At 33.7% G+C, this 27,731-nt stretch overlaps 1 protein-coding gene across 2 annotated transcripts; it reads right to left on the bottom strand.

Annotated features, from left to right (window-relative positions):
* Positions 1 to 1,151: 1,151 nt before the first annotated feature.
* Positions 1,152 to 11,079, bottom strand: LOC109002062. Of its 2 annotated transcripts, none has more exons than XM_018979648.2 (8): positions 10,945 to 11,079; positions 9,164 to 10,354; positions 8,942 to 9,032; positions 8,184 to 8,341; positions 8,012 to 8,063; positions 2,529 to 2,608; positions 2,337 to 2,430; positions 1,152 to 2,131 (listed from the first exon to the last, which is right to left on the bottom strand). In XM_018979648.2, exons 2-8 carry the CDS (start codon positions 10,328 to 10,330, stop codon positions 1,545 to 1,547), a joined length of 2,229 nt encoding a protein of 742 aa, XP_018835193.1. In that variant the 5' UTR covers positions 10,331 to 10,354; positions 10,945 to 11,079; the 3' UTR covers positions 1,152 to 1,544. The 2 variants fall into 2 exon arrangements, with proteins under 2 accessions (XP_018835193.1, XP_018835191.1); XM_018979646.2 differs by lacking the exon at positions 10,945 to 11,079 and adding an exon at positions 10,734 to 10,935.
* Between the last annotated feature and the right edge of the window lie 16,652 nt (positions 11,080 to 27,731).

The following is a 27,731-nucleotide window of genomic DNA, read 5'->3' as shown; positions in this document are numbered from 1 at the left end:
ACGTAAATATACAAAATATATCAATACAAAATATAAATAAAAAATACATATCAATACACTTAAAATTACTTTTTTAATTATTAAATAAAAAAAATAAAAAAATTAGACCAACGGTCAACTTGAGCGGTCAAATGAAGGAGGCAAAGTAACTTTTCTCATCATCTTATTTTATCTCATCATTATAACTTTTTTAAATTATTAATATTAAAACATAATAGTCTAACAATATTTTATTCAATTTTCATCTAAAACCGTCACATCTCATCTCATTATCCAAACAACACCTAAACCTACACTCCAATCTGATAATGAGATAAAAAGGAAGACTACACATCTACTTCATGAGTCCTATGCCATTCTCATTTTTGTTACAGATTTAAATCTTATAATTTATAAACACAGCTACTTTTATGGTTTTTTTTTGGTAAACATCTAAAGCTATCTTCATTATCAGCGGCGAAGCGCCTACCTGTATCTGCAGGGTGCTGCAAGAGTTAGAGAATACATGTGACTTGTGTGGGTGAGAAATTAAATCCCATGTCGGATAATAATTTTAACAGTGAATGGTATTGAGTCCAAACTCCTAAGCTTCTCTCTTTCATTGGGAGATTCTCAATAACTAACCAATTTTTAATAAGAAATATTATTTCGAATGACTTTTCATTTAAATAATTGACTTCTGAAACGACCATTTTGTCTCCACAGCTTCACTAACCATTTCCCCCCCTTTTTTTTTTTTTTTTTTTGAATAAAGGTTACATGGCATGACAATCAGCGTGGCCCTAACTAATGAACACCCACACAAATAAACATCAACTCTGCCAAAGTCATTGGGTCTCACCAGGCAGGAACAATGAAATTAAGCCTAGATGCCTTCCACATTGAACTACAACAAATAGTTTTTTTTTTTTAATTTTATTTTCAATAATTATTACAACAAATAAAATCAAATTAGCTGAGAGAAGTTGCTCCCATCTCACAAAAACTCCCTTTTCAATGAACAAAACTTCAGCTACATCACTCTATAAGATATAGGTCCATAAAGGAAACCACAGAGATGCTGGTGACAACACCAGCAATCTAAAAAATACATCATACTTAGGAGACCATAAAGCACGTGGAACTACATAAATTTGGACCGACACTACTTAAAAAACAAATCAAAGAATCGTATAATTTACCTGTATATTAGAATCCAACACAAAAGCAGTCCTTAGGCTCCTTTTGGCACCTAGGCTGGACTGCAGTCAGATCAGAAAAAGCTTTGCCACATAGCATGCCCTGACTGGAGTATAATACACCTAGTAATCTGTGAGAGCCCATAATTGATACCCCCAAAAAAAATTCAGAAAACCATATAGCTGTCATCTATATACCACAGAACATGCAAGAATCATTTGTTTCAGTTGTTGGGCACTTTAAAGACAAGTGATTCTCCTTGTTAAAGAATTGCAAGGGCTCTTCAAATCTTGTCCTCGGATCTTCAACAGCACGTTGCAAATCTGTATGCACGGCCCGTCCGACCATCTTGCCAAACCCTATTTTCAAAGACGCATAGGCAACCCATAATTGTGGTACGTTCTAATCCGCCCATCCCAACCTGCAGTCACAACCACAAGACCCCACATGTGGGGAGAACTGGACATGCTCTGGCAAGCACTCCTCAAGATTTTGTACTCAGATTTGCACATTGCAGGAGAAATAGTTATTGGACCTGAATTAGAAAGTTTCTCCTCAGGCCAAGTGGCAGATCCTTTTGGTACAGACTCCAATAAAAAGCCACGGCCAAGAGAGAAACAATCGGGAGAAGAGAGACTCAAGTTTTCACTTGAATGCTCATCCAAGTTGCGGAGTTTCCACCCACTTTTTATACTACTTCCCCAAATATCTGCACTCAATCTTGGGGACAGAAGTGTTCCAGACATGGTTTGAATGCCACTCCAAGGTATAGCAATGGATGCATTGTGGGACTGGAAACTCTCACTACACCAAACAGTCCTTGCTCGAGAAGAAGTCCTGTCCTGGTGTGTAAAGTTCCAGATGTAGACATTTGAATCATCACTTGCTGATACAATATGAGTTCCATCTAAGGTGAAAGAAGCAGACATCTGGCTTCCAGCATTTCGAATACCTAAAAATGGAGGACAAAAGAACAATTAAGATTGAAAGTAACGCAAACTCATCAAAATCTCATCAAAATCAGAAACATGGCGTTCAACAAATGCAGATTACACTGCAAAATTATTGAAAATAAGTGTTTTCCAAGCACCTAAAATAACCTTTTCAAATTGAAGAATAAAAAGAAGTGCAAGTTCTGCTAAAGACACAAAGCCTACCCCTGAATTTGCAAATGACATCAACTCCCGAAAGAATACGGACAACTGAATCAGCAGAAGCGACCATTACCTTGCTCGGGTCACTTGGGGAAAACTAACAAGTCAAGTTGTAATAATTAGGTTAGTATCGTAAGATAAATGAGTGAAAATAGTAGGAATTATACGACAAAAACATGACCATAATTCAACAACCTGAAAGCCAGTTATCCTCTTTCCTGGTGACTTCTTTTTGCCCTGTAAACATATTTGAGCATCCAGTTGCAGACGAGTATCTGAAACCAAACAAAAACAAGATAAGCTAGCACTCGATGACGTAATCTTTTTCGAACCAGATAGAATTCGTAAATTAATTGTGGTACATCAAAAATAAGTATATCCATTTACATCGAGAGAACCTATATTTTTGAGGTTATAAATTTTCAAAATGTACGATTCTGATAGAGCACCAATGTCCTGCAGTTAAAAACCCACCAAGAAGCATTTCAGCCTATGAATCCTATCAACCAATTCATCTTATCTGACGCAGCCTTGAAAAAAAAATTGACATGCATATACTGAACTGACTTCATGCAAGGCCAAAAGAGGGTATCTTCACCCTTTCCATACATAATTGGGATTACTGTAACATGTTTAATATTATGCTGGTCAGAAACTGTCTCAGTATTCTCATCTCCCAATATTTTCAAGTTGAACTCCATAACCTTTTTCCCAAAAAGCATGCTTAACAAGAATAAATGAAGTCACTTTGTACAACCCAATTTTGGTAATATAGAGTTTTTGTTGCATGGAACCCGTCACAATGTCTAATGGATGTGAGATTTGTATGAATTTATAGATTGAGCCACGAATAGTGTGGGGTTGAATCAGTTTTGACGTCTTGTTCATTGTAAAACTTATTGTTCGTTTTGAAATGAAGGACGGATAAAGAGTTCTTCACAACTCCAGTAAATCGAGGGTATTTTAGTGAGTTGAGTTCAGCACTTCTAAGGAGCTTTAAAGCATCTTGGGTTTTTGTTTTGTTTTGTTTTTGTTCTTTTTCTTGAATCCAGGTTAGTCTATTATTGCTTTATTGGAACTGTAGTTTAATAATAAAATTAGAAGTCCAACTCCTAATAGGTCAAGGGATAGTCAATTAAGTCTTTATAAATAAGCTTGATGGGCTTTTCCGTGGGATCAAGGAATGCAGCTGAGCTTTTAATCTCTCATTTGTTGTTTGCATATGACACTTCAATAGTCGGAGATGCAAATGCTGACCATCTCCAAAATAAGGTTTATGTTCTTATGATTTGAAGCCATTTCTCATTTAAAGATCAATCTGGCCAAATCTAAATTGCTCTCTGTTGATCTTAATGAGAATGTTAATAGTTTTCCTAATGTTTGGTGTTCTAATGAAGCACGGGGGTTTATGGTACGGGTCTTTGGAAGTTCATTAGAAAGGGCTGAGAGAGTTTTGCTAGCCATGTTAGTTATGCTGTTGGAATCTAGGATCCGTTTCTGGTTTTGACATTTGGTGTGGTGATCGAGCTCTCAATAGGGTGTTTCCGGCTATTTTTCGGTTGGCTTCAGATCAGTATGCTGCTGTATCTGATATGCTTGTTCGTCGTAATGGCTCGCTTCAGTGGGATGTTTACTTCACTAGAGCTGTTCAGGATTGGGAGATTGACGAAGTTTCAGCTTTCTTCAGCTTTTTATACTCTTTTGAGGCTTGATGATAATGATGGGGATAGGATGTTTGGAAGTCCAAGGGGAGCAAAAATTTCACTGTTCATTCGTACTATAAGCTGTTAACTTTTCATTTGGAGGTCTCATGTGCCTTCCAAAGTTGCTTTTTTCATATGGACTGCCTCTCTTGGAAAGATCTTGTCGTTGGAAAATTTAAGAGGGGGGTATTATAGTTATGGATTAATGTTTCATGTGTAAGAAGCATGGGAAACTGTGGATCATTTACTTTTGCATTGTGAAGTGCCAAGGGCTTGTGGGATGGCATTTTTTGTAGAATCAGCTTGGCTTGGGTGATACCTTTGAGAGTGGTTGGTCTTCTTGCGTGTTGGAACGGGCTTCATCGTTGTTCTCAAGTGGATGCGGTTTGGAAAATGGTTCCTTTGTGTCTTACGTGGTGCATTTGGATGGAAAGGATCATCGGTGTTTTAACAACAAGGAGCGCACTTTGGAGCAACTTTGGGACTTTTTTGTGCACTCTTTATTGCTTTGGTTTTCTACTTTAGTGATGAACAAAGCTTCTGTTCAATGATTTTCTGTTGTCGCTTTTTGTTTCTTAGAATGTATTTAGATGTTTTCTTTGGTATACTTCCTGTGTACATGGGCTTTGCCTATACATTCATTTCTAATAAAATTACTTATTAAAAAAAATAGTTTTCCTTAAAAGGTGCTCCCACAGAGACCTAAATAGGGGTCATGTGCAACAAGGCAACCCACCGCCCTTGGTGGGAATAGATGCTAGTTTTACTAGAGCGGCACAAGATTGGAACATGGGAATTATTAGTTCGTTTTGAATCGCTTGTATTTCATTCGGTTGAGATAGGGTGGTGAGGTCAAGCGTTGTTGGGCCCCTACAAAACTTAGGGTGGTTGAAGTGAAATCATTCCACAATATTTCATCTTCCTATAATGATCTCTCGATCCCATCGAAGACCATTTGGTTAAATAAGGACCTTTTGAGAGTGACTTTCTTTGTGTAAACAACTATTTTAGAGAGGATCTCACATTGGATAATTTTTTCTTTGATAAGTAGACAGTAGTTTTATTGATAAGAAATAGACATCAAGTACACGAGACATATACAAGAGCAATGCCTAGGCATGACTGACTCATATTGGATAATTTTAGAGAAAGATTATTATTATGGATTGTTGGTTCACGTTAGGGGTGAATAGGAACCGATAGAACCGGCCGGCACCAACTAGAACTGGCCGGAACGGGTCAAGATGGGGTTGGAATTTGACGAAACCGACACCGGTCCTGTTCGGTCCCAATTTGAACTAGGTTCAAACCGGTGAACCGACAGATATAATTATATATATTTTTATATCTATTTAAATAAAACGACGCCGTTTCACTTATGTTTCATAGTAACCGTAAAGAAAAATATTAAACCTAAGTTTGAAACGACACCGCTTCAGACTTAGGTTTAATCCCCCCCCCCCCAAATCCCCATGTCTTCTCTTATTCTTCATCTCTCTCTCTACAACAGCAGTGGTGCATCTTCGAGCCCTCCAAGTCCAGCCTCTAGCGGCAGCGAGCCCAGCCTTCAGCAGTAGTGAGCCCAGCCTCCAGCCATCCCTCTCCACCGTTCCTAGTTCCAGCAAATAGCGTCGTTCTCTCTCCCTCTCTCTCCTTCTCTCTCAGATTTGCCTATTGTTTTGTATTTTGTTGATTTTGTTGTGAATCAATGATATTTGTTGTAAGATCAATGATATTTGTCGTAAGATTTCTAGTTTTTTGTTGTGAATCACTATGTTTCTCTCCCTCATTGCCACCAACGACACCAGCGAACCGACCAGAAAAAATCGAGACCGACGTTGACGGTTTTCTTCTCCTTCACCGGCCAGTTTCGGTCGAGATGATCCCAGTTTCAGCAAGTCGGTGTGGTTTCGGTTTTGGACCAAAACCGCATCGACACCTTCAGTTTTCACCCCTAGTTCACGTGTAGAAGAAATGGGTCAGATTGATATCTTTTCTTGCATTGTGAGGTGGCTAGTGTTTTCTCAAAGCGAAGCATTGTGGAAGATTGTCCCGTCTTGTTTGTTGTGATGCATTGGAGAAAAAGAAAAAATCAGAGTTTTGAAGATAGAGAGAAGACAGTGTATGAGCTCAAAGACTTTTTTTTTTTTTATAAGTAAAAAGTTTTATTAATCCATGTAAATAGGCAATGCCCGAGTACACAGGAAGCTCAAAGACTTCTTTGAAGCCCTTTAATACTGGATTCTTGCTCATTTCGATTTTTCTATTTTTTATGCTCTTTTCTCTTTTTCTACCACGGTGTATCTCATGTATACGTCTTGTGTACTAGGGCAACACCTCTTTCGAGCATAAATAAAGTTTAAATTATCAAAAAGAATATCATTGATTTTGCTCAAATGACAAATAGTTGATTAATCTCTCCCTCCCTCCCTCCTTTTCTTCTACTTCTTGGCACACCATTACCATTTACATGAGTTCACATAGCCCCTGGACAGCAACAAACTTCTCTCCTTTTCTCCTTTGCAAACCCCAAATTATATCCTTTTCCATATATTTCAAAATAAAAAACTCCACATACTTCCTCAACCAAACAGCTGCCAAACAAGCCTTAAAATCCCAAACATCCCGGCAGGTCTTATTCTATCTTGAACTGGGATTAGGAAGAGTGCCCTTAAAGTTCTTTGTCTGAAAATAGGTTTGATTTGCTTCACCCATGAGAATTTCTACCAATTCTTCTTTTATTCATCAAAGCTCATTCTAATCTCCGTCGAGATTACTGGACTTTGGGATGCCCGTACAGTGGCTTACAAAGCTGCTTACTAGTGCTTTCCAGTGGCTTAGGCTTGCTAAAGGATGGCCATAAGCTGGCTCTTTTGGAGCTTAGCCTAGGATAGTACCAGAATGGATACCGCCGTCCAGAATTTCCCAACATAAACTCTCCAAAGAAACCGCTCTTATTCTTATTCTTCATGTTTTCAAAACCCTAGTCCACACATCTGCACAGACAGATTTCCTAAATCATCCCATGTCTTGGTCTCAACAATAGATGGGAAGTGAAACAATTGATTTAAAGCAGACAATGTTTTTAAAATAATCACGACAACCAACATGAACATTTTTAAGGTTTGAATCCTCTTGGGTGCAAACAATCTCTAAGGGCTATCGGACTAGGGGATTTTCCTCTTGAATTACCCAAGGTGCACTTGCGAGAAACTCCTTGCCGAGAGAGCCTGTGCAATCTCAAGATTAGTCGGGACACTGTTCTCAGACACCCGGTGCCAATAAAAAAAAAACATGAATATTTCTACATGTTGCCACTAATGCAACTTAAAAAATAAAAAATGCTAGAAATGTTAAGGCGAGCCTCTTGATAATTGTTTGCTAGTATCTTTTAGATATACTAGCTCACCACTGTGGTTTGTGTTGGTTACTCTATATTGGTGTGATTTCAGTCTGTTCTCCTATTTTAACCCTTCTTGTTTCCCCAAAAACTCATGATGGATCACTAAAACAACTTAATAAGCAACATAAAAATAAAAATAACAGAAATAATCAATAGTGCAACATTTCCTTAATCTGATATAGAGTCAACCATCCTGTCATGTAGTTGTTGACAAAAGAGTAAATAAGGGTTAACCAAATAAACTTCACATCTCATTTTTTGTGCAAACATTGTTTCTTTCTCTACCCACAGACTACAAAGCTTAATAAGCTGCAGAGATAAACAAAAAAAAATCATTTTCACTTTTTTGGTATATCCAGGAAAAGAAAACGGTACATGTTAGTGTCTAGTTTTTTAAACATTAGCATCTGTCTTGTGTAACATGTTTACTACAGTTAGCAATTTCTAATAGCATTTTCCCATCCAAGACATAAGACTTATAACCATATGTGTCATTATACACTATTGAGAGAGAAATAGATTTTGCTCAGAAAAGAGAGAAAAATTAAAAATTAGCCTGGTCTTATACATACCAATGATATCATAAAAACGACAGTTCCCAGTCATGGTGCCCACAATTCCTCCCTGTAAAAGTCGGTTGCTTGAGAATTTCATGTTAAATATTCATAGTGAAAAGTTAAGAGAACACAAAATATAATCGTTACTTGTAAAAAAAAAACAGAGAGAACACAAAATTCACCAGACCTTTCCATCAGGCCGATAACACACAGCAGTGACTATCTCCCTGGTATCAATATAATCAACAACCTTACAGCCAACAGTTTCCCAGATGCGAACTTTTCCATCAATTGAACCGCTTATGAAGTAGTCATCATCCACAGGGTTAAAATCAACACATGTTACTGCATCAATCATAGAAATATAAGGATTAATGTGAATAATTCAAACCAAAATGGGAGAACAGACTTAGATCACACCAATATAGATAGCTAACACCTGCAAATCGCAGCAGCATGGAAAATGATTCCTACATGCCTACTGTGGTGCATTTAGCAGGAAAGGAATGACCGGAACTTCGAAGATAAGGAATGCTCAATGGAAGAACTCAGAAGTTTCTCTTTCGACACTTTATTTCTTTTTGATAGGTAAAGTAAAGTTTTATTAATAGAAGAGAATAGGCATAGCCCAAGTATGTGGGAGTTATACAAAGTGAACACGTATCTACCTCTTTCAACACTTTATTTCTCTAGGCAATTGCTATGGATTTCAATCGGCTTAGCTTTCATGATCTACTTGTATCTATTTTTTCATAACTAATTTTCTTGTATCTATTTTTAACTAGATGTTCTTGTATAAATCCCGTGTACTTCGGCTACGCCTATTAGTCTACACGTATTAATAAAATATATTTTACTTAAAAAAATAGAGATTAGCTAACACAAACCACAATGTTAAACAAGTACATGTAAAAGATACTAGTAAACAATCAGCAAGACACTCACCATAACTATTATGAGAAAAGATCCGTAGGCATCTGTCACATCCCACTTGCCATAGACGAGCTGTCCTATCAACAGAGGAGGACAGCAGAAACTGTGGCAACCATAAAAAAGATGAAAAAGGCTTTAATATTCATCAAGTTCAGGAATCCAATATGCTAGCAATATAACAACAGATGATGAAGAAGTCCCAAGTATACTAGCATAATTCCAAATCATACTAACCCCTTTTGTGGACCATGAGAGATCCAAGACATCTCCACTATGTCCTTGGAACTCATGTAGAGGCTTCTCTAATATCTGGAAGACCTTTGGTGGGAAAATGACACAAACAGAATCTGATGATTTCCTCAATTTCTCCATCTTTCCTAGTTTTCCTCTATCCATCTCAAGAGGAGCCAATTCAGAAAGATTATTCATTGTGAAGTATACACACGAAGGATCCATTTCTGGAAAATCGAAGTTGTCTGATCTCTCATTTTCAATCACCTTCCACACACGAACAATTCTATCTTCCCCTGCACTTGCCAAGTACTGCCCATCAAGACTGAACTTCATTGTCAATATTGATCCCTCATGTGCTAGAAATTCCTGTCCAGCAAAAAGGGAAGACAGTTCCTTGGAACGCTTTCTACAAGGATGAACTCGAACTCTTCGCATCCCCGTCTCTAATGTTGGTTCCAGATCACCAGGATTTAAAGCAGCAGTATCAACAATACAGGCTGCTGCACCTAGTGTCCTTAGCCAATCCCTCTTCACTTTCTTTTTTGCATTAACCAGATATCTTGCCTCATCAACTTCTCTCTGCAAGTGCTGCTGAACCAAAGGAGATGGCCCGAAAATTCTCTGAAATTCTTCAAAACTCACTGATCGATTGGAACGCACTTCACGTAGTCTGCTAAGCATTCCATTGCGATCCAATTCGTCCACAAGGAACTCGGTTCCATCATCCAAATTCCTGATTGTACACATAATACTATCTTCTGAAACACCATTTTCTAACTTATGTGACACTTCATCTGACATGGTACACTTACTTAATGGACACCCTTCTTCAAAACCTGAAGTTCTCAGTACCGCCCCACTGTTTTCCACGACTCTATCAATACCCATTTCAATTCTGTGGTCTGGTTCACCGCCCAAATCCTCTCTCATAACAGAATCCCAATCTAAGCTTAAGCCCATCCATTTTAAGAATCTATGTCGGCGTTCTTGTACACTTTCCGGGTTCTTAGTCCAAATCTCATTCCAAAAACTACCCAAAACACTATCTATGTGCCCAATACCGGAGCTACTGTCCTCGGAGAAATCCAGTCCCCAATCCGATACAGAAGAGATCTCCTCGCGTGAATCATAAAATTGATCATCTTCCTCTTCAGAGTAACTCCCCATATTTTGCTTTCAACCCATTACAACCTAATTCCCACCAAAAATAGGAAAAAAAATTTAGACTCGCAATTGTGTTCTAAATTCAGTATATGGAACAAATGTTTTCAAGATAAAAAAAGAAAAAAACTAGAAGCTAAAAATCTAACACCACTCAGACTCTCGACTCCGTGAATTAGAGAACAGAATTTCCCAGCATAGGTCTCTTGCAGCAATCTAATATTTTCAGCAGAAAAATATGACGAAACTACGGAGACTAAGCATAACAACCGCCCATTGACTCTCCTGCAAAGGCTTTAACTTCTAAAGCACGGTATTCAAATCAAATCCGCAAAAGATTGTTTTGGAGAAAACACAGAAATCACCTCGCAAACTACCCTTGCAATCAAAAAGGGAGAGTTTGTCTCACCAGGGTCACGATGAAACCTTGGTCAAACTCCAGAATCCAATAGGGATTTCCCCTTTTGCTTCGCAATACACACACTCTCTCTCCCTGCCCTCATCCACAGAAGTTCCCATTGGGGGAGGCAAAGAATAGTAGAAAACACCATAAACAAAAATCAAACAGATAAAATAAACAATAAGAATAAAAAACAAACAAAAAAATAGGTGAACTTTGCCTCGGTACGAGCGTTGGTACGAAGAAGAGGCACGGTCCGAGAGTGGAAGTTGCCTCTCGTTTCTGCGCGCGCGCGCGCTCTCTCTCTCTCTCTCTCTCTCTGTTCGATTCGTAAATTTGGTCTTTGTTCGTACTTGGTTTGGGTGCCGAGCGCCGACGACTTCATAATTACGATTGTACCACCTACTTTCGGTTGGGCCAACGGAGCGCAAGTGTCACTGTCCCCAATGAAAACTAGCCACAATTTTTCGTACAACATATTATAATATTTTTCATATATGTGGTAAAATTTATTGAAGTAATATATTTTAAGTGAATTTATTTACCTTAATTTATTTTCACAAATAAAATAAGATAAGATAAATTAAAATAATTTTAAAAAATTAAATAATATATTTATTTTTATTATTATTATTTTGTAATTAAAAAATTAAATTATTTATTTTATTTTATTTAAAAATTTAAAATTATTAGATGATATGAGATTTGATGTATTGTAAAAATAAACAAAAATTATATAAATATTAGATAAGTGATTGATATATAAAATTACTTATAATAAATTATATAAATATTACAACGAAGGATGATAAAATTAAAAATGAGAAATATCATTTTTTTTTAAAATACATTTCATTTTTTTTATTGTATCATTATCCAATAATCTTAATAATGTCCAAATTAAAATCCATTGATTTCGTTTTATATATAATTATCAAAGTTACAAATGTCATTGTTATTCTTTATTTTAAATTTGTTTATCCTCAATTATAGTTATTAATATTATAATTTTAAGTGACTATCAATTAAATACAATGTCACTTAAAATATATTACCAACAGGTATCACTGATAATGACAACATTAATTGTGAAAATATATATTGTAGCACTTTATATGTAAATATATATTATTTTATTTCTCTTTTTTTAAGACTCTCAAGAGACATTACAAAAGATTCCACGTCTTTTCTGGAGAGTTCTAATGCCAAAAAGACACTCTCAAGCACCCAAAGTTGACTGCAACTTCCTGTAAAAATACTTTTCAGTGCAATCATCGCTGCATCCCACTACCCTATCATACATCTAATCATCTTTTTTGTCTTTATATTAAATTTTAATAAATATTATCCTAAGCTCTGCCTAAAACCAAAGCACACTTTACTCGTCATCTTACGATACACACTGCATTTATTTATTTATTTATTTATTTTAGTTAAATTAAAATAAAATAATAAAAATTTAATTTAGCATATAAACTGTTAACAAAATAGGAAACTGAATAGAAGAATGAAAAAGCCATTGTCACACTGACTAAAATCGATCGAGAAGTGATGCTAATCTACTGACACTAATCTCAATTGTGATCGACAAGTTGCGGTCGATTTGGTGAGATTGATCTCCGACATTAATGGAGACAAACTCGAAGAAATCCTAGAATCAACAACCAAAGTTCGATGTAATTCTAAATTTAAAAACCAAACCCGAATAAAATGAGAGAAAGAGAGTGATGAGAGAGAGTGGAATATGATTTGTGCAGGCTTATGGTGTATAAAATTTGAATAATTTTATATACAACTGTAAAATACGTAAATGTCATGTAATCGTTTTGAAAAATAGTAAGATTTACTATTAAAAATTATTTTTCATATAAGTCTCATATTTTATTTATTTTTTTCAAAACGATTACGCGATAATTATACAATTTATGATTGTAAATATATTTTCACATAAAATTTATACAAGTCTTTTAAAAAGAAGTGTGATTCATATAAAACAAAACTCATTTAGTTTTAAATAATGTATCCCATATTTTTTTCAAAGATTCGTACAAGACTTGCATAAATTAAGATTATATTTAGCAATTACACGGGAGAGAATACTTGTATAATATGGAGGACAATTATGATAAGCAACAAGCATAATCGGTCTCGTTTAGATTGTAAGATCCTCTCATATAATCTCAACATATCTTATTTTAATATTTAAATATTAAAAGTACATATACTTTTAAATTTTTAACTTTTTTATCTAATCATTACTTAATCAATATAATTTTATCAAACTTTCAAACAAAATATAAAAAATAATTGAACTTTCTCAAATCTCAAAACAAAATTATATTAAAAAATTATATTCTAACAATATTTTAACTTTATAATATTTTTATTCAATTTTTTCTCTTTCATTTTATAAAAGGTTAATGGTATCCTTACACCTAATTTACTATTATTTTACTATCTAATTATTTTTTTTCCTCTCTTTACTCTTTAAATCTGGATTAAAAATCCCAAAACATAAACTTCTTGAATTTATAAAAATCGAGTCAATTTTTATAAAATTAAATTTATTTTTAATTAAATTACATGATTACGTTGGTTAATTGAATTTATTTATTTTTAGATTATACAAAAAGTTCATTTCTTCATATTTTCAATCCAGATTCAAAAAGTAAAAGGGAAAAAAAAACTGGATAGTAAAGCTATAGTAAACAAAGTGTAAGGATATCATTATCATTTTCAAAATCTCATAAAATATATTAATTCAAATAATTTTATTATTATTCACAGATCATCTCATCTGATTATCCAAACGAGGCCTAAGAAGAAGGCGGAAGGTTGAAGAATGAAGAATAACCAAAAATAGAGAGAGAAAATGGCAAAAAAAGTTAAAGAAAATTGAAAGAAATCCTATGTCATTATTACGGGTGTACAAAATTCGGTCCGGATCCAAAAAATTGACTTGACCAAATCCTTCCCCGGTCGGTCTCGATCCTATACATTGTGGATCAAATAAATTTGATTCGGTCTCGGTGTCTATAAATTTTGGACCGGACCAGGCTGAACTATGTATATTTTTTTAAAATATTTTTAATAATTTAATATATTATTTTTATTTAGTAATTATATAATTTTCATCTAATCTATTATCATTTACCATATAAAATATAAAATAATATATTATATCAATTAATAATATATCATAAATAATGTGATAAAGTTTAATGACAAATTGACAATTATTTATTAATAATATACAAAATGTAAAAAGCTTAACATAGTCCATTATGCATTAACTATCATAATACACTAAATTAGTAACAAATTAACAATTAATATCATAAATATAATTATAATTAATTATTTTTTAATAAATTAAATAGTTAATTACATAATTCACATTAAATAGTTTACTTAATTATAATTTTACTAATTTAAATAATTTTTTTTATTAATGTATGTGCAAAAAAAGAAAAGAACGGACTGACCAAACCGTCCATTCGGGAGTTCTGTCCGATTCAGTCTAGGATAGGAAAAAATCTGAAACAAAGGGATTCAGTCTGGTCTAAAGTACACTCTCCACCGGACCGGACCGAACCGAATTCACCCCTACTCGTTATGTAGTAATATTGTAATTTCTTTACAACCTGTTGCTCATCCTCTCTTTCTTCTCCCTCAACCTTATTCCCTTATCTCTTTCCCTCGCCTTTTTTCTTAACTCGCAGTAGGCCACTTTGCTTATTTGCGTTGTTAATCATACAAAGGACAAAGCAAAGATTTAACAAAGGCAGTCAAAGGAAGACTCGACCACACGGATTTTCCTCGTTACCAAACACACGCGCAATAAAAAAGGATAAAAAGGCGTGCCGTCAAAGGAATCACAGGGAGTCCGGCGGGGTCTGCAATATTAGCAGTTTCCAATTTTGTATCCTTCCTCTTGTTCTACCGTTGACCGAAATGGAGTACTAATTCGGCATTGACCAGACAGACAGCCTTTTTCTGGGCATATCAAACCATATGGGGAATCAATTTCGACGTGTCAACTAATGGAGTTTGACTTTGAACTTCTCCTTGTCATTTGTGAATATTTTTTTGACCAACAATAGTCCAGACGACCATGGAAACAAAACCAACCCACCCAGTTTATTATTTCATTGATGGGGATTATTCCGTTTGGACGTTAAAAGTATTTCAGATTATATGAATAATAATAAATGTATTTCCAAATAAAATATAAAAGAAAGCTCATGAAGTCATGATCACTAAATTGCGTTCATTTTATCATTAATAATTATATTATAATTTTTTTAAACTTCTAAATAAAATATAAAAAATAATTTAAAATTTTCAAATCTCAAACAAAAATAATACTAGTAAATTATATTATAATAATATTTTAAATTTATAATTTTTTTATTCAAATCTTTTTTTATTTTCTCAAAATTTTATAAAACATCTTAACTTAAACCATCTTGCTACTATCTACAAACTATCTCACTATTATTGACATATTTTTCATCATATCTCATTTGTGAAACCAAATGAGATGTAAAACAATTAGATGGATCAAATGGGTTAACATGAAAGGGTTTCAAACATCTTACTCCGATCCCTTTTTGTGTCCTATATTAATATCGTCTTATTTATAAGATGTGTAATCTGGAAGTAGGGGTGCTACCCCCACAGGCGGGGGCGAGGTTGACCCTTCCCCGCACCCCGCTCTCGCCCATGTAGGGGATAGGGTTTGCATCCCCGCACCCAGCTCTTGGGAGGCTGGGGTCCAGTGCCGAGAGCTAGGCTCGAACACCTCATCTCCTTCCCTTCCAATCCAGTGATACCCATGACCCATTGGGTCTAAAAACTATTTTTGAGAATTATCACATAATTTAAATTGTAAATTAAAATTTTTAAATATAACCATAATTTTAAAACTAAATTTGTTAGAGTTGTATTCACTTCATTGCATATAGTGAGTCTTATATTACTTAAATAAGACTATTGTATTACTTTGACCTCCTATATAAATGTTGGCCTAAGAGACCAAGATAATGCAATGAAATGAATACAACTCTAACAAATTGTATATACAATTTATTTATATAAATATTTATATAAATATTTATATAAATATGTATTTATATCCATCCCAATGAGGCGGGGGGCGGGATGCGGCTGCCCACCCCTACCCGGAAGAGAGTAATAAGTGGTTGATAACCTTTCATTTCAAGAAAGATGTTTACTACTTACAAGTTTGTTGTGACATTAATATAACATTTATGAAAAATAATAGCTATATAATATTTTCACAATCCTTTACACAATATATATTAAATAAAATACATTTTTATAAACAATACTGCTAAAAGCAATCGGGGTGCTAAAACCCCAAGGAATCGGTTGACATCAGTCGACATATATTAAAAAATATATATTTACAATCGAGAATTATACAATCGCCGCATAATCGCTTTGAAAAAAGTGATTAAAACATAGGATCCACATGAAAAAAATTAATTTTTTAATAGTAGACCCCACTCTTTCTCAAAGTGATTACACGGCGTTTAGTACTTCACGGTTGTATGTAGAATTGCTCCAATGTTGAAAGTCTTCTCTCCTCATTTTTCTTTTATTTTCGCACCTCTCCTCCTCTCAATCTTTTGCTCTCAATGGTTGCCTTTCAATTTTCATTTTCGCATTGATCCTTCAGGGAATCTTAGACCCAGACATTTTCGGCTCTCCTCCTCTCAATAGGAGACCCTAACATAGGAAAGAAAGCAAAGGGGAGAGAGAGAGAGAGAGTGGTCTGGGCTCGGGTTGGTTTGCACTGGCTGAGCAAATCGCAAGGGAACACAAATTGCTCACAACCCATTTCAGAAGACAGAAGATAGAGAGAAGAAAGGAAAAAAAAAAGATGAATGGGTAGTAAAGCAGTTGTTGGAGGTTGCAAGGATATCATTTTCCCTGAAACTTTTCCAACATTTCATCTGCTTGTTGCAGTTGTCGTCGTGGCTAGAGCTTGTTGCACTCGCTTTCGTCTAGCGTCGTCTTCATTTGCAGTGGCAACATTCCGTCTGTGCTCGTCGTCGTGAGTAGAGGTTGTTGTGGTCGTCAGATCTCCCCAATTGCATATTATTCCATATCTCCTCGACCGAAGCATTCCATTACTGTATTTCTTCTATTTTATGTTTTTGTTTTCAAGAAATTGATTTTCAGCATTTGTGTCTATTTGAGCATCTGTCTTGTAAACTTGTAATGCATGAGCCACATTTTTCTCTCAATCTTTTTTGTCTATTAGCAAGCATTTCAACTTGGTGTTCTAAATTTGAGAGGCAGAGATGAAGGGGAGACTAGAGTGAAATTGTTGAAGACGAAGGGGAGGGGCAGAAACGCGCCAAAACGGGGCCAAAAAGTGCAATTTCATTTGCCCAGAGGGCAAGGGTTCCCCGCGGTTTTCCATGGCGATTGCACATAATATTTTTCTTTTGTAAAATAACTTATGAAAATAATATCTTTTTACAAAAACATTCGGATCAATTTAAAATATGGTTGTATATAAAGTTGTAAAAAGGGATTGTATACATATCATTAAATTTATTGCGAGACTCATTACAGTTATAAAAAAATTTTAAAACATTATTATTTTTTTATTATAGAATCCACTTTAGTGTTGTATTTGTTGTGCATTAAAAATCAGATCTGTATATAGATAATTTTTTTGGAAGACTATCTTATTACTATTTACAAAATCCTTATCTCATTTTACTCCATAAATGAGCCCTAAGTGCTTGTTTGGACACTTTGATATTCTCATATATTCTCAAAACTCCTCATAATTTCTTTTCTAAACATCACTCAAATAGAAAATATTTATAATTTTAAATCTTTAACTCTTTCATCTAATCATTACCTAATCATTATCAAAACACAAAACTCAATATAATTTTTCCAAACTTTCAAATAAAATATAAAAAATACAACTTTTTCAAATTACAAAATAAAATTTATATTCAAACATTATTTGAATTTTATAACATTTTTATTCAATTTTTTTTTCTCTCATTTCCTAAAATCCAATAAAACATTTTAACTCAAATAATTTCATTGCTACTATGCAAAATTATGAGATATTATGAGCCTGATCTTTTATTTTAATACCTTTTTTTCGTTGTTTTTCTTCTAAAATCAAGTGACATGATAAGGATGTGAGAACTACTAATATTGCATATGACAAAAAATCAGACGAATTATATCAAGGCTACAAGACATTAGAGTCAACTGATGATCTCATAGTTTAGGATTTAAATGTGCTTAATGAACTTCTTTGTGACTGTGCATGGAAGCGATGTTTATGTGTCGACTACACAAACAAATGCTGATATCAATCAGCTTTTAGCGATTAAGAAATTATTGCCTACCAACCATCCATTTCTTTCTCTCTCTCGACAACTATTATATTATATTATATGATCTGAAAGTGGGGTTCACGCAATGAATTAAACTATATAATATAATTATTCTATGTTCTACCCAAATATTATTTTACCTTATGCGCATGACATTTACCATCATGTGCTGGTACAAATGTGTTTTTGGGCATTTTATTAATCAATGATAAGCTCAAAATTCCATGAGCAACATATACCAGCAACTTTCTTCGAGGAAAAATTATATACATATATCATACTATCATTCCATTAAGTATGATGTGACATATTTATCACTATTAAATGATAGTTTATTACATATTTTTTTATCATTTAATGGTGATGAATATGCCACATGTCATTTAGTATGATTAAAATAGAATGAGAGTGTGGTGTATAACATTACTCTCATTTGAGACCTTCGCCAAGCAGCTATAACGAGGAATGGAGAGAAAATAAAGTGGATCCAACTTATTAGATTTATTGCACGTTTATTTATTTTATAATGTTGAAATTTTAGTTAGGGTTTTCACACATTCTCTTATATTTTTGTATTTAATATAATAAAATCTTATTTAGGGAAAGAAAAAAAAATAAAGAAAAGAAAGTTAGTAACGTTATAAAAAAAAAGCACAATAATTTGCTGATTTTCACGAGATGCATGGCTTTTCTTTTCCTTTTTTTGTTTTTTTTTTCCCTTCCGGGTTGTTGAAAGAAATTGATATAAAGAGTTGGGTAATTTCGATGGATGAAAATGGCGATGGAGATAGGCGTGGAACAGGGCTCATTCAATTCAATTCAAAGCATCACAATGATCTTGAAATTAAGTTGGAATAGTTATTAATTTGTCCAAAAATGGTGTGGCGTTGACAGCTTCAAATGCAATTATAATAAGGTGGGTCTAACTGTCAAGGTTTTTTAGAACAGATGACATAAGGTCTGATCTCTAAGTAGGAGAGCGATGTTCGAACCTCTCACCCCTATAAAAGAAAAATGCGGGTTTTGGTGGTTGGACCACTCTCAATATGCTAATTAAGTTCTATTACATTAAGGGTAGGTTTGGTGGGTGAGATGAAAATTTTGTGTTTTGTTTTGAAATTTAAAATATTATGTTTTAATACTATTACTGTTTTGGGATTTGAAAAAAGATGTATTGGGATTTGAAAAAGTTAAATTGTTTATTATATTTTGTAAGGAGATTTGAAAAAGGTGTAATGATGAGATGAGATGAAATGAGAATTTTATGTTTTGTTTTGGTTACCAAACCTGCCCTAAGCGTCGTAAATTATGTATCATCCACACTGACTTACATATTCATTAAAGCCATTAACTTTAGACCACCAAATTGCAGATAAAAACAGATAGAAAAGCAAGGAGTAATATAGATTATGTTGAGTGATAATGAGGAACATCGTTTTCTTCTTGTACTATGGATGTGAAGCAGGGCAGGAATAGACCATGAACATGCGAGTGTGTGATAGCAATTGGGCATTGTAGTGGTTGTAATGGAACCTATTGATCTGGACCAGATTAGACCGGACAAGTAGCAAGTCATATCTTAGAAATAGTACTGCTCCATTCACAAGTAATAATTATAATTCGAGATAGATACAAATAAATTATATAAAAATTAATTTAATTTTTTAAAATTTAATTAATTAATTTTATAATGTTAATTTATAATTTACAATCTAATATATTTCATTAAATCATGTTAATTTTTTAATTTACTTTTATATAATGGGCGCCGCCAACTGCACTGGCTGCCATAAGGAACACGAAAATTAATTATGCAGAGGCAAAACTGCAAGGCCCAGAAGACAATTAACTTGTGCAGATCTATCAAAAGCCTGATTGATAACCATTGATAACTATTAGAGGCCCAAGAAAATTAATATCTCAACAGCAGCATGATTCCAAACGAAATCCACGCGGGAATAGTATTCTTTAGATTTTGTTATTGATTGATGTGACATATTTTTAATAATTTATTTTATTTAAATATCTGGCTTGACATATTATTTATATGAATATCGAGTCATTTCAACTGAAACTGAGATATTGTATATAATTAATGAAATTTATTATACATTAATTATTATTTATTCTTATATTTTATATTTATAATTTTTTTTATAAAATATAAGATGGTAAATTATGATTAATAAAAAAAATTTCATAATTAATTTCAAATATAAGGATGGAGAGCGATACTCTAAGAGTAATACTAGAGAGAAGCTACAATAGCAGTGCACATTTTACATTTACTGCGTAGCTGCTTCTAGTTGATTGTTCCTAACACTCACTTGAATATATATATGATCTAGATGATGCCACATCATATATATAAAATGGATGCTTCTAATAGTGACTTCTATCTATATTTATTCATACTCTAATATATCCGGAGTTATTGAATGCATCATTCTAGTGCTGGAATCAAGATTATGATAATTAAACATAATTAATTAGAACAATTACACATCCTAGTGCGGTATACTTAAGTTAATAAAAACGTGTTAGCTAGAAATGTGTATATATTGGATTGGACCACTACCCACGAAACTTCCTTAATTTCAAATGTAGGAATTATTAGGAGTTATGTTTCTCATTGTAATAGTGGGAATTTCCCGAGAATTCCATGTCACTATCTATATATGCCATGTTTTTTTCATCGATGTACTTATATGGTTACATAACCTCACCAACGGGAGTAAACTTATGCGGTGGCTCCTTGTAATATTTTAGAACGTAATTTGTAATAAGTTTGGCTTGAACTCAATTGTTTTTAAAATTAGTTTTCTTGGAGCATTTTTCAGTCACGTTTGAATGCCAACATTATGGTCGGATGGCTCTCTTCTCACATTTTGGTGATGTGCTTAAAACTCTCATTGATGGCTTGCTTAATCATAAATAACTAGAAATAAATTAGGCACTGGCACTAGTTTACATGGGTCGGCATTGAGGCCTGTTGAGTTTGGCTTGATTTCTTGCTGAAAATGCCATTTCAGAGGCTTGGTTTGACTAGTGCTTGACCCTGTTCGACTGTGGCTCGACCTTGGCTCGAGCGACCCTAGCTTGACACTTAGCTCGACAGTTCGCTCGAGCGAGAAGCTTGTTTGATCGACACTCACTCCACAGTCCACTAGATCGAATGAATGTTCTGAAATTAGAGTTCTCACGACGTGGACTACTAATATATGTTTTTCTCATGAATTTTTAAACTCATTAGCAACTGTATACTAGAGAGAGAGATCATTCTTTTGTTTTGTGAAGAATCCAGAGTATTCATTGAGTGTATTGGGGGCTTTGGGATTAAAGATTTTGTGATTAGTGTTCTTTGTGTGATTGTCATTATTTCTTTTATTTGCTTCTGTTGTTATACTTCAGATTAGTCTTTAATAATCGGTATATCCTAACAAAGCCTACGTCCATGGGTCTTGGATGTAAATCCACTATAAATCGAGTTTGTTACAAGCTCTCCATCCTCATCAAACTCTTTACAATTACTCTCATGGAGTTCTGAAGAAACCCTTTAAAACTTTATGGCTCAATTTTTCCCCTAGCTCTCCGATGTTCATTTGCCCCAAATAGTAATCCGATCGACCCCCTTCTTTGTTTCCACTTTTTTCTCTTTCAGTCTCCCTCCCAATTTTACATTCTATCTCCCTTATTTTATATCTTGTCTTCAAGATAATTTATGTCCCAATATCATTGTTTTACTCTTTGCACTCATTTGACATCCAACAAGTTTTGTTGAATGAAATACATACGTGTTTCATAACAAGCTATAGATCATCACTCAATTCTAACTATAAGAGATGGAAGTCAAGGTGCTTTGGTAATAGCAATAAATGCTTATAATATGATAGGAAATTGTTCTATTATGGAGCAGCTAGCTAGATACTTTTGGACCAGGTGGAAAAGCAAAATACAGCCACCTTTCTATATATAATGATTAAAACTACAAAACCAGAAAGTGATCCGGCCAGATGTTTCAACCATTAATCCCAGGACTGCAAACTAGTTAGTTGATCGATCAATTAGAATAACATTTTTGCCAAAGAATGAAAACATGTGCATGACTTTCAAAATCATACCCAGAAAAACCAGCCTGAAAGTTGAATTTCCTCGGTGAACTAGTACGCTCCTTTTGGGAGAATATTAGGTGCTGTGGTCCCTTCTACCAGCCACTAGGCGCCGGCCTTCCCCTAGTGTAATCAATAATCATGCCCACTCCACCACGCTGCAATCCCGCCTTTGGCTTAATAATTCAAATTTGTGTGCTGCACAACTCCCATCTCAAACACACTTATGAGTTTAGGGGTCAATTATGTTGTGCCAATCATCTGTATTTTTTTAATTATCATCTCTCAAAGCGTAGATCGATCATATGTACTTATACACGTGGTAAAAATAACATAGGAAGATTATAAGTGGGTCTATTTTTTATTAAATAATTTGTATGACTTATACGCTCTAAATTTATATTTAACATTAATTTTAATTTTATAATATTTTTTTTATCTTTAATTATAATTTTACATGTATATTTTAACATGCTGATGTGACAATTATTGAGAAAAACAAAAATTTTAATGACACTATTATTGAATATGAGTAATGTTATATGCAGTCATTATACAGTTATTTTAAAAAAAAGTAAGATCTATTATTAAAAATATATTATTTTTTATATATATTATATATATATATTTTTTTTAAAAAAAATTAATTATATAATATTTACATCCTCACTGATTATATGTAAAATTATGCGTTAGCACTTTCTTTTATAAAATACGTGAAAAAATAATGTCTCTCCTGTGTGTCAATTCTCGTTATAAAAAAATGAAAATGCCACGTGAGTATTGTGTTGGAGTCAATGTAATGGAACAGCATATCTCTGTTCTGGCCGGAGGAGATTTGGAAAGGAATATGATGCCCTCTCGAAACAAGACACGACAAAAGGAAGTGGGCCACGCAATTTAAACTGAGATTTAGTGGGTCCCGGAACCGAATTTCACAAGAGCCGAACCAACCAAGCAAATGCAAAACCCAACTCTCTCCCCCAATCCAACGGCGGTAATCTAATCCGATCAATACTTCACACTCTTCATTTTTATTTACAATCCATTTTAATTTATCTCAATTTATTTTATTTTATTATTATAACTTTTTTAAAATTTTATATAAAATATAATAAATAATTTAATTTTTTAAATTTTAAAATAATTTCTTTTAAATTTTTATACAAAATATAATAAATAATTTAATTTTTATTTTATTATTTATAAAATATCTCAATCTATTTCAACTAATTTAAATCACTGCTTATGATTTGACTACAGGGCAGCCAGAGAAAGGGGGGGTTGACAAAGTCATCCAAAGTTGCTACGTTTTGCTGACGTGTCAAGCACAGGCACATGGGTTCCACGTCAAGCAGAGAAGGAGAGAGCTCGCCACGTGACGTCATCGGCTTCGGTAAGGATTTAATATAAGCCGTGCGATGATGCTGATCGTACGGATAAGGGTTGATTGAAGAAAAAGAGAGCTGGAATGCGCGTGTTCTGTTTTGTTATTACGGCGGGGCCCACGAAACGACCCCATAAAGCCCGCATCTCCACCGCCCCCACTCATTTGGTAGATGGTCGCATATGCCGGTATTTTATTTTTTTAAAAATAATGTTATATATATAGTTGTAATGTAAGTGTTGGTTGCTGTAATAAGGATAATTTAATGAGATGTTGCTTTTTTTTATCATCTAAAATTTATGATATTATTTTGACTAATTTTTTCAAATCATTCTTATTCGTAATGAATGTTAAGTACGCTTGAAATCTGTTTTGTTGAAATCTAGTTTATCATGCATATAGTCGTTAAAAAGAGAATAAATTATTATTAAAAAATTAATTTATTTATTATTTTAAAAAACTATTATACAATTTACATATAATTTTTATTTTCTCGGGAGAATTCAATCGGGCTGCAGCTTTTTGGTGGATCCTGCCCGGTAAAGATGGCAACTACATCTGAACTGACGGCGTCCGATCGCCGCCAATTCTCCACTTCTACAGTTCTTCGTCTTTTGATTGCGCATGGCGGGGGTCTCTATATGCCAAACAAGATACATTCATAATAGTTGATTTAGGACGGAGTGAGGTTTCGTTTGCTTCGTAAATTTATCTCAATTTATTATTATAATTTTTTTAAATTTTAAAATAATAATAATATTAAAAAAATAATATTCTAAGAATATTTTATTATCTCAATTCTACTCAACTCAATATTATAATCATAATCATAATCATAATTATAATAATATGTGCGCGTGTGTATATATATATATATAGTTTGATTTAAGTAATCTCTTTATTTTGTTATTTCAGTTTGACTATTCACGTATTTAAATTTTTTTATTATTTTTTTAATAATTAAGAAAGTGAATATCAATATATATATTTTATATATTTAAAAATATTAAAAAGCATTGAAAAATACAATAGGAACATACCCAAAAGTACATGTTGGGCAGCCCCTAACATTGTCCATATATATATATATATATATATATTTCAAATGTGTTAATTATTATATATAGCTTGTGCGCGATTTGGAATCTTGAATAGAAAGGAGATCAGTAATTAAATGCAAAATGAGAATAGAGCAAGCTGGTGTGAGTGATAATTAACTCTTTCGAGAATTTTAAGCATTCTTGCACATTAAATTATATATATATATATACACACACTAGGTTAGGACCACGTGCAAAACACATTTGCCTAGTTGGTGCCTAGTTGGGTTAAATAGGTTTTTTATGCAAATAATTTGGTTTTTTAATAAAAACTTGATTAATGAATAATTTACAGCATAGAGAAAAAAAGAAGCAAATTTTAGCAAATATTTTTAGATAATGATAGGTCGGTCGGTAAGTATAATAATTACATATTTGGATACATTAGAAAACACAAAAATTAATTCAAAATTAAAGTCAAGATACATTAAAATAACATAGGCAAATAAAAATAGCATCATTACCACCACAATAAATACTATCCACACACTCAAAGAACGCATAATCAAGATTTTAACATCCAAGCATAAAGTAATTACATAAATATACAAAATAATTACAACATGTTCATAAAGTAATGGGGGAGTTCGGCCATGGCCTATTGAGAGGAAAGCCGCTTGAGTGACAAACAGTACTCCGTGATAGCTTTCGTGCAGGTGGAGGCGACGCAAGGTGCAACACATAGTGAGAGGCCGACGAAAGGGAGCACGGTGGGGGACTTGAGCAAGAACTTGCTCAGTTTTTTAGAAGCAAAACAGATGTGGTTTTTGGGTGTTAAAGAGAGGTTGTGGTTGGGTTTCAGACTGGTAGGGCAGCGTTCTGGCAGCTATGTGAAGGAGCCTTGGCAGTGGGCTGCATTATCCCCTGTATTCCCATTCCCGAAACAGAGCAAACCATCGCTTACCAGTTCCATCGTAGCCTTCACGTCGAGATCGACCTCCGTTGATTTCAAACTTGTTGGCTGACGTTCTTAGCTGAGCTTGGAAGTACCATAAACTCAACCTCCATCGCACGGTGTCGTTGCTTCTTCTTCCTTCATTGGGTAAGTTCCGGCCACCCAAAGCATTTCTTTCTCTCTCTCTCTCTGCTCTCACTCATCACTCTCTTTCTCTCTGTTGTTCAGCCACTTGCCACCGTCACTCATCTCCACCGCACGCCTCTCACTGTCTCACGGTGAGTTCCCTCTCTCCCTCACGCTGTGCTTTCTTCTCTCCCGTAGTCTCTCTCTTTCATTAGTTGGTCTCTCTCTCATCACTCTCTCTCAGTATTCAATCGCCACCTCACCGACATAATCTTCTCCCCCCCCCCGTTCTTCGCGCCGCTCCTCCACTGTCGTTGAGTATGGACGTCTTTGTTACATGATTGATCTCAGTTATGGGTGCACTGGAAGGGTAAGTAATGGACTTAATTACTAATAACGGACTTAATTACAATATAAACGGAAAAATAAGAAAAAATTAATGTAGCAGTTAGATAGCTACTTATTATAATAAAATAGATATATATGTATATATATATATATATTTATAGAAAGAGATTTTGAGGTGTTTTTTGTGTCTTTTGTTTGAGAGAGTAGTACTGCATGCATGGTTGGCTTCATTGAGATTTTTGAAAAAATATTTGAAAAGAAATTATTGAGATGGTGTATTTTTATCGTTAAAAGTCGTGGGACCCGATTAAAGTATACAAATTTTGTGAGATTTTTTCTTTGGTTTTTATGAAGATGGCTTCGATGTTTTTAGGAACTTTTTGTAAGTGGCAGATAACTCACACGATTAGATATTGTTTTCTTTTACGGAAGATGATGAAGTACGGCCTGCAGTATTAAAACATGTTTGTAATGAAAGTTGAAGGAAAATGACTCATAATTTTCTTTGCATCGATCGGCAAATTAGTCATGACATCTTGAAAGTATGTTTAATTTTATACACATGTTGATTAAGACGTACTGTCTTTTATTATTGTTATTATTATTTTATTGCTTGAGACTCATCAAGGTTTGTTAGGTGTAATATGATCCCTCTATAAGATCAGATAATAAAAAGTAATACTTAGATGGGACGTTTCGGGAGCAATTATATATAGAGAAATGCTATGCATCAATCATTATTTACTCTTACTTCTCACATTTGTAATCTTTTCATAAAGTATGAAAGTATTTTTCATAATATATGTGAATATTTTTTTATAAAGTGGGATGTGAGATGATGAATAGTAATTAATGAGAAGAATTTATATATATATATATATATATAAAACAAGCTATAATATTCCACTATTTAATTAATTAAAGCACTTTTTGGATACATGAATTACATATTGTAAAATTATTATTTATCTTAAAAGTTTAAATTGATAGAAATAAGTACATATAATTATTTACATTTTTTAACATTTATCCTCACTTATATGCTAGACTTCTTCTCAATAAATTGGCTGGCATCATGTGAAATATTTAATTAATTAAATAAAATGTAGAATCGATATTTAAATTCAAAACATCTATTCTGATAGCATGCATGCGATATTTAAGCTGATATTTATGTGTCTGTATATATGTACGTGTGTCATGCATGTGTATGTGGGGCAACCATTTCAAACACTATTTAAATAGGAATGTAAAATGCTAAAATCAATATCGTTAACTCACTATTATCACATTTTGATCCGATAATTATTAAATATCGTCACATTAAGAAGAGTACGTAACTGAGTAAGGAAAATTATAAATTATAATGATGTAATGACTTTGTCACGTTTTGTTTTCACTGACGTAATTAATGAGAAAATATATAATGATCGATCAACTCGAGCCATCGGATGCTCTCCACGTGTACTATTATAATCATAGCACACCAAGCAATAAAAATTGGGAAGAGCATTTGGTGGAGCTGTGGGGGAGATCTAGCATCATGATTACCAGGTTAGATAATGATATCATGACAGTTTGCTAAAAAAGATACCAATGTGGGACCTATATAATTGATGGATATAAAGAGACCCCGATATTT

Source organism: Juglans regia, chromosome 2 (genome assembly GCF_001411555.2).
Source record: "Juglans regia cultivar Chandler chromosome 2, Walnut 2.0, whole genome shotgun sequence".
Taxonomy (NCBI): Eukaryota; Viridiplantae; Streptophyta; class Magnoliopsida; order Fagales; family Juglandaceae; genus Juglans; species Juglans regia.
Note: the sequence above shows the minus strand (reverse complement) of the source record. Positions and strands in the feature narration are given on the sequence as shown.

Bases quoted from the DNA above. Each gene is read 5' to 3' on its own strand.
- LOC109002062 (XM_018979648.2), bottom strand. From the start codon at position 10,330: ATGGGGAGTTACTCTGAAGAGGAAGATGATCAATTTTATGATTCACGC. The intron at 9,033-9,163 runs GTTAGTATGATT...TGGTTGCCACAG, and splicing joins TCTCATGGTCCACAAAAGGG to TTTCTGCTGTCCTCCTCTGT. The intron at 8,342-8,941 runs GTGAGTGTCTTG...TGATTGATGCAG, and splicing joins CTTTTCTCATAATAGTTATG to TAACATGTGTTGATTTTAAC.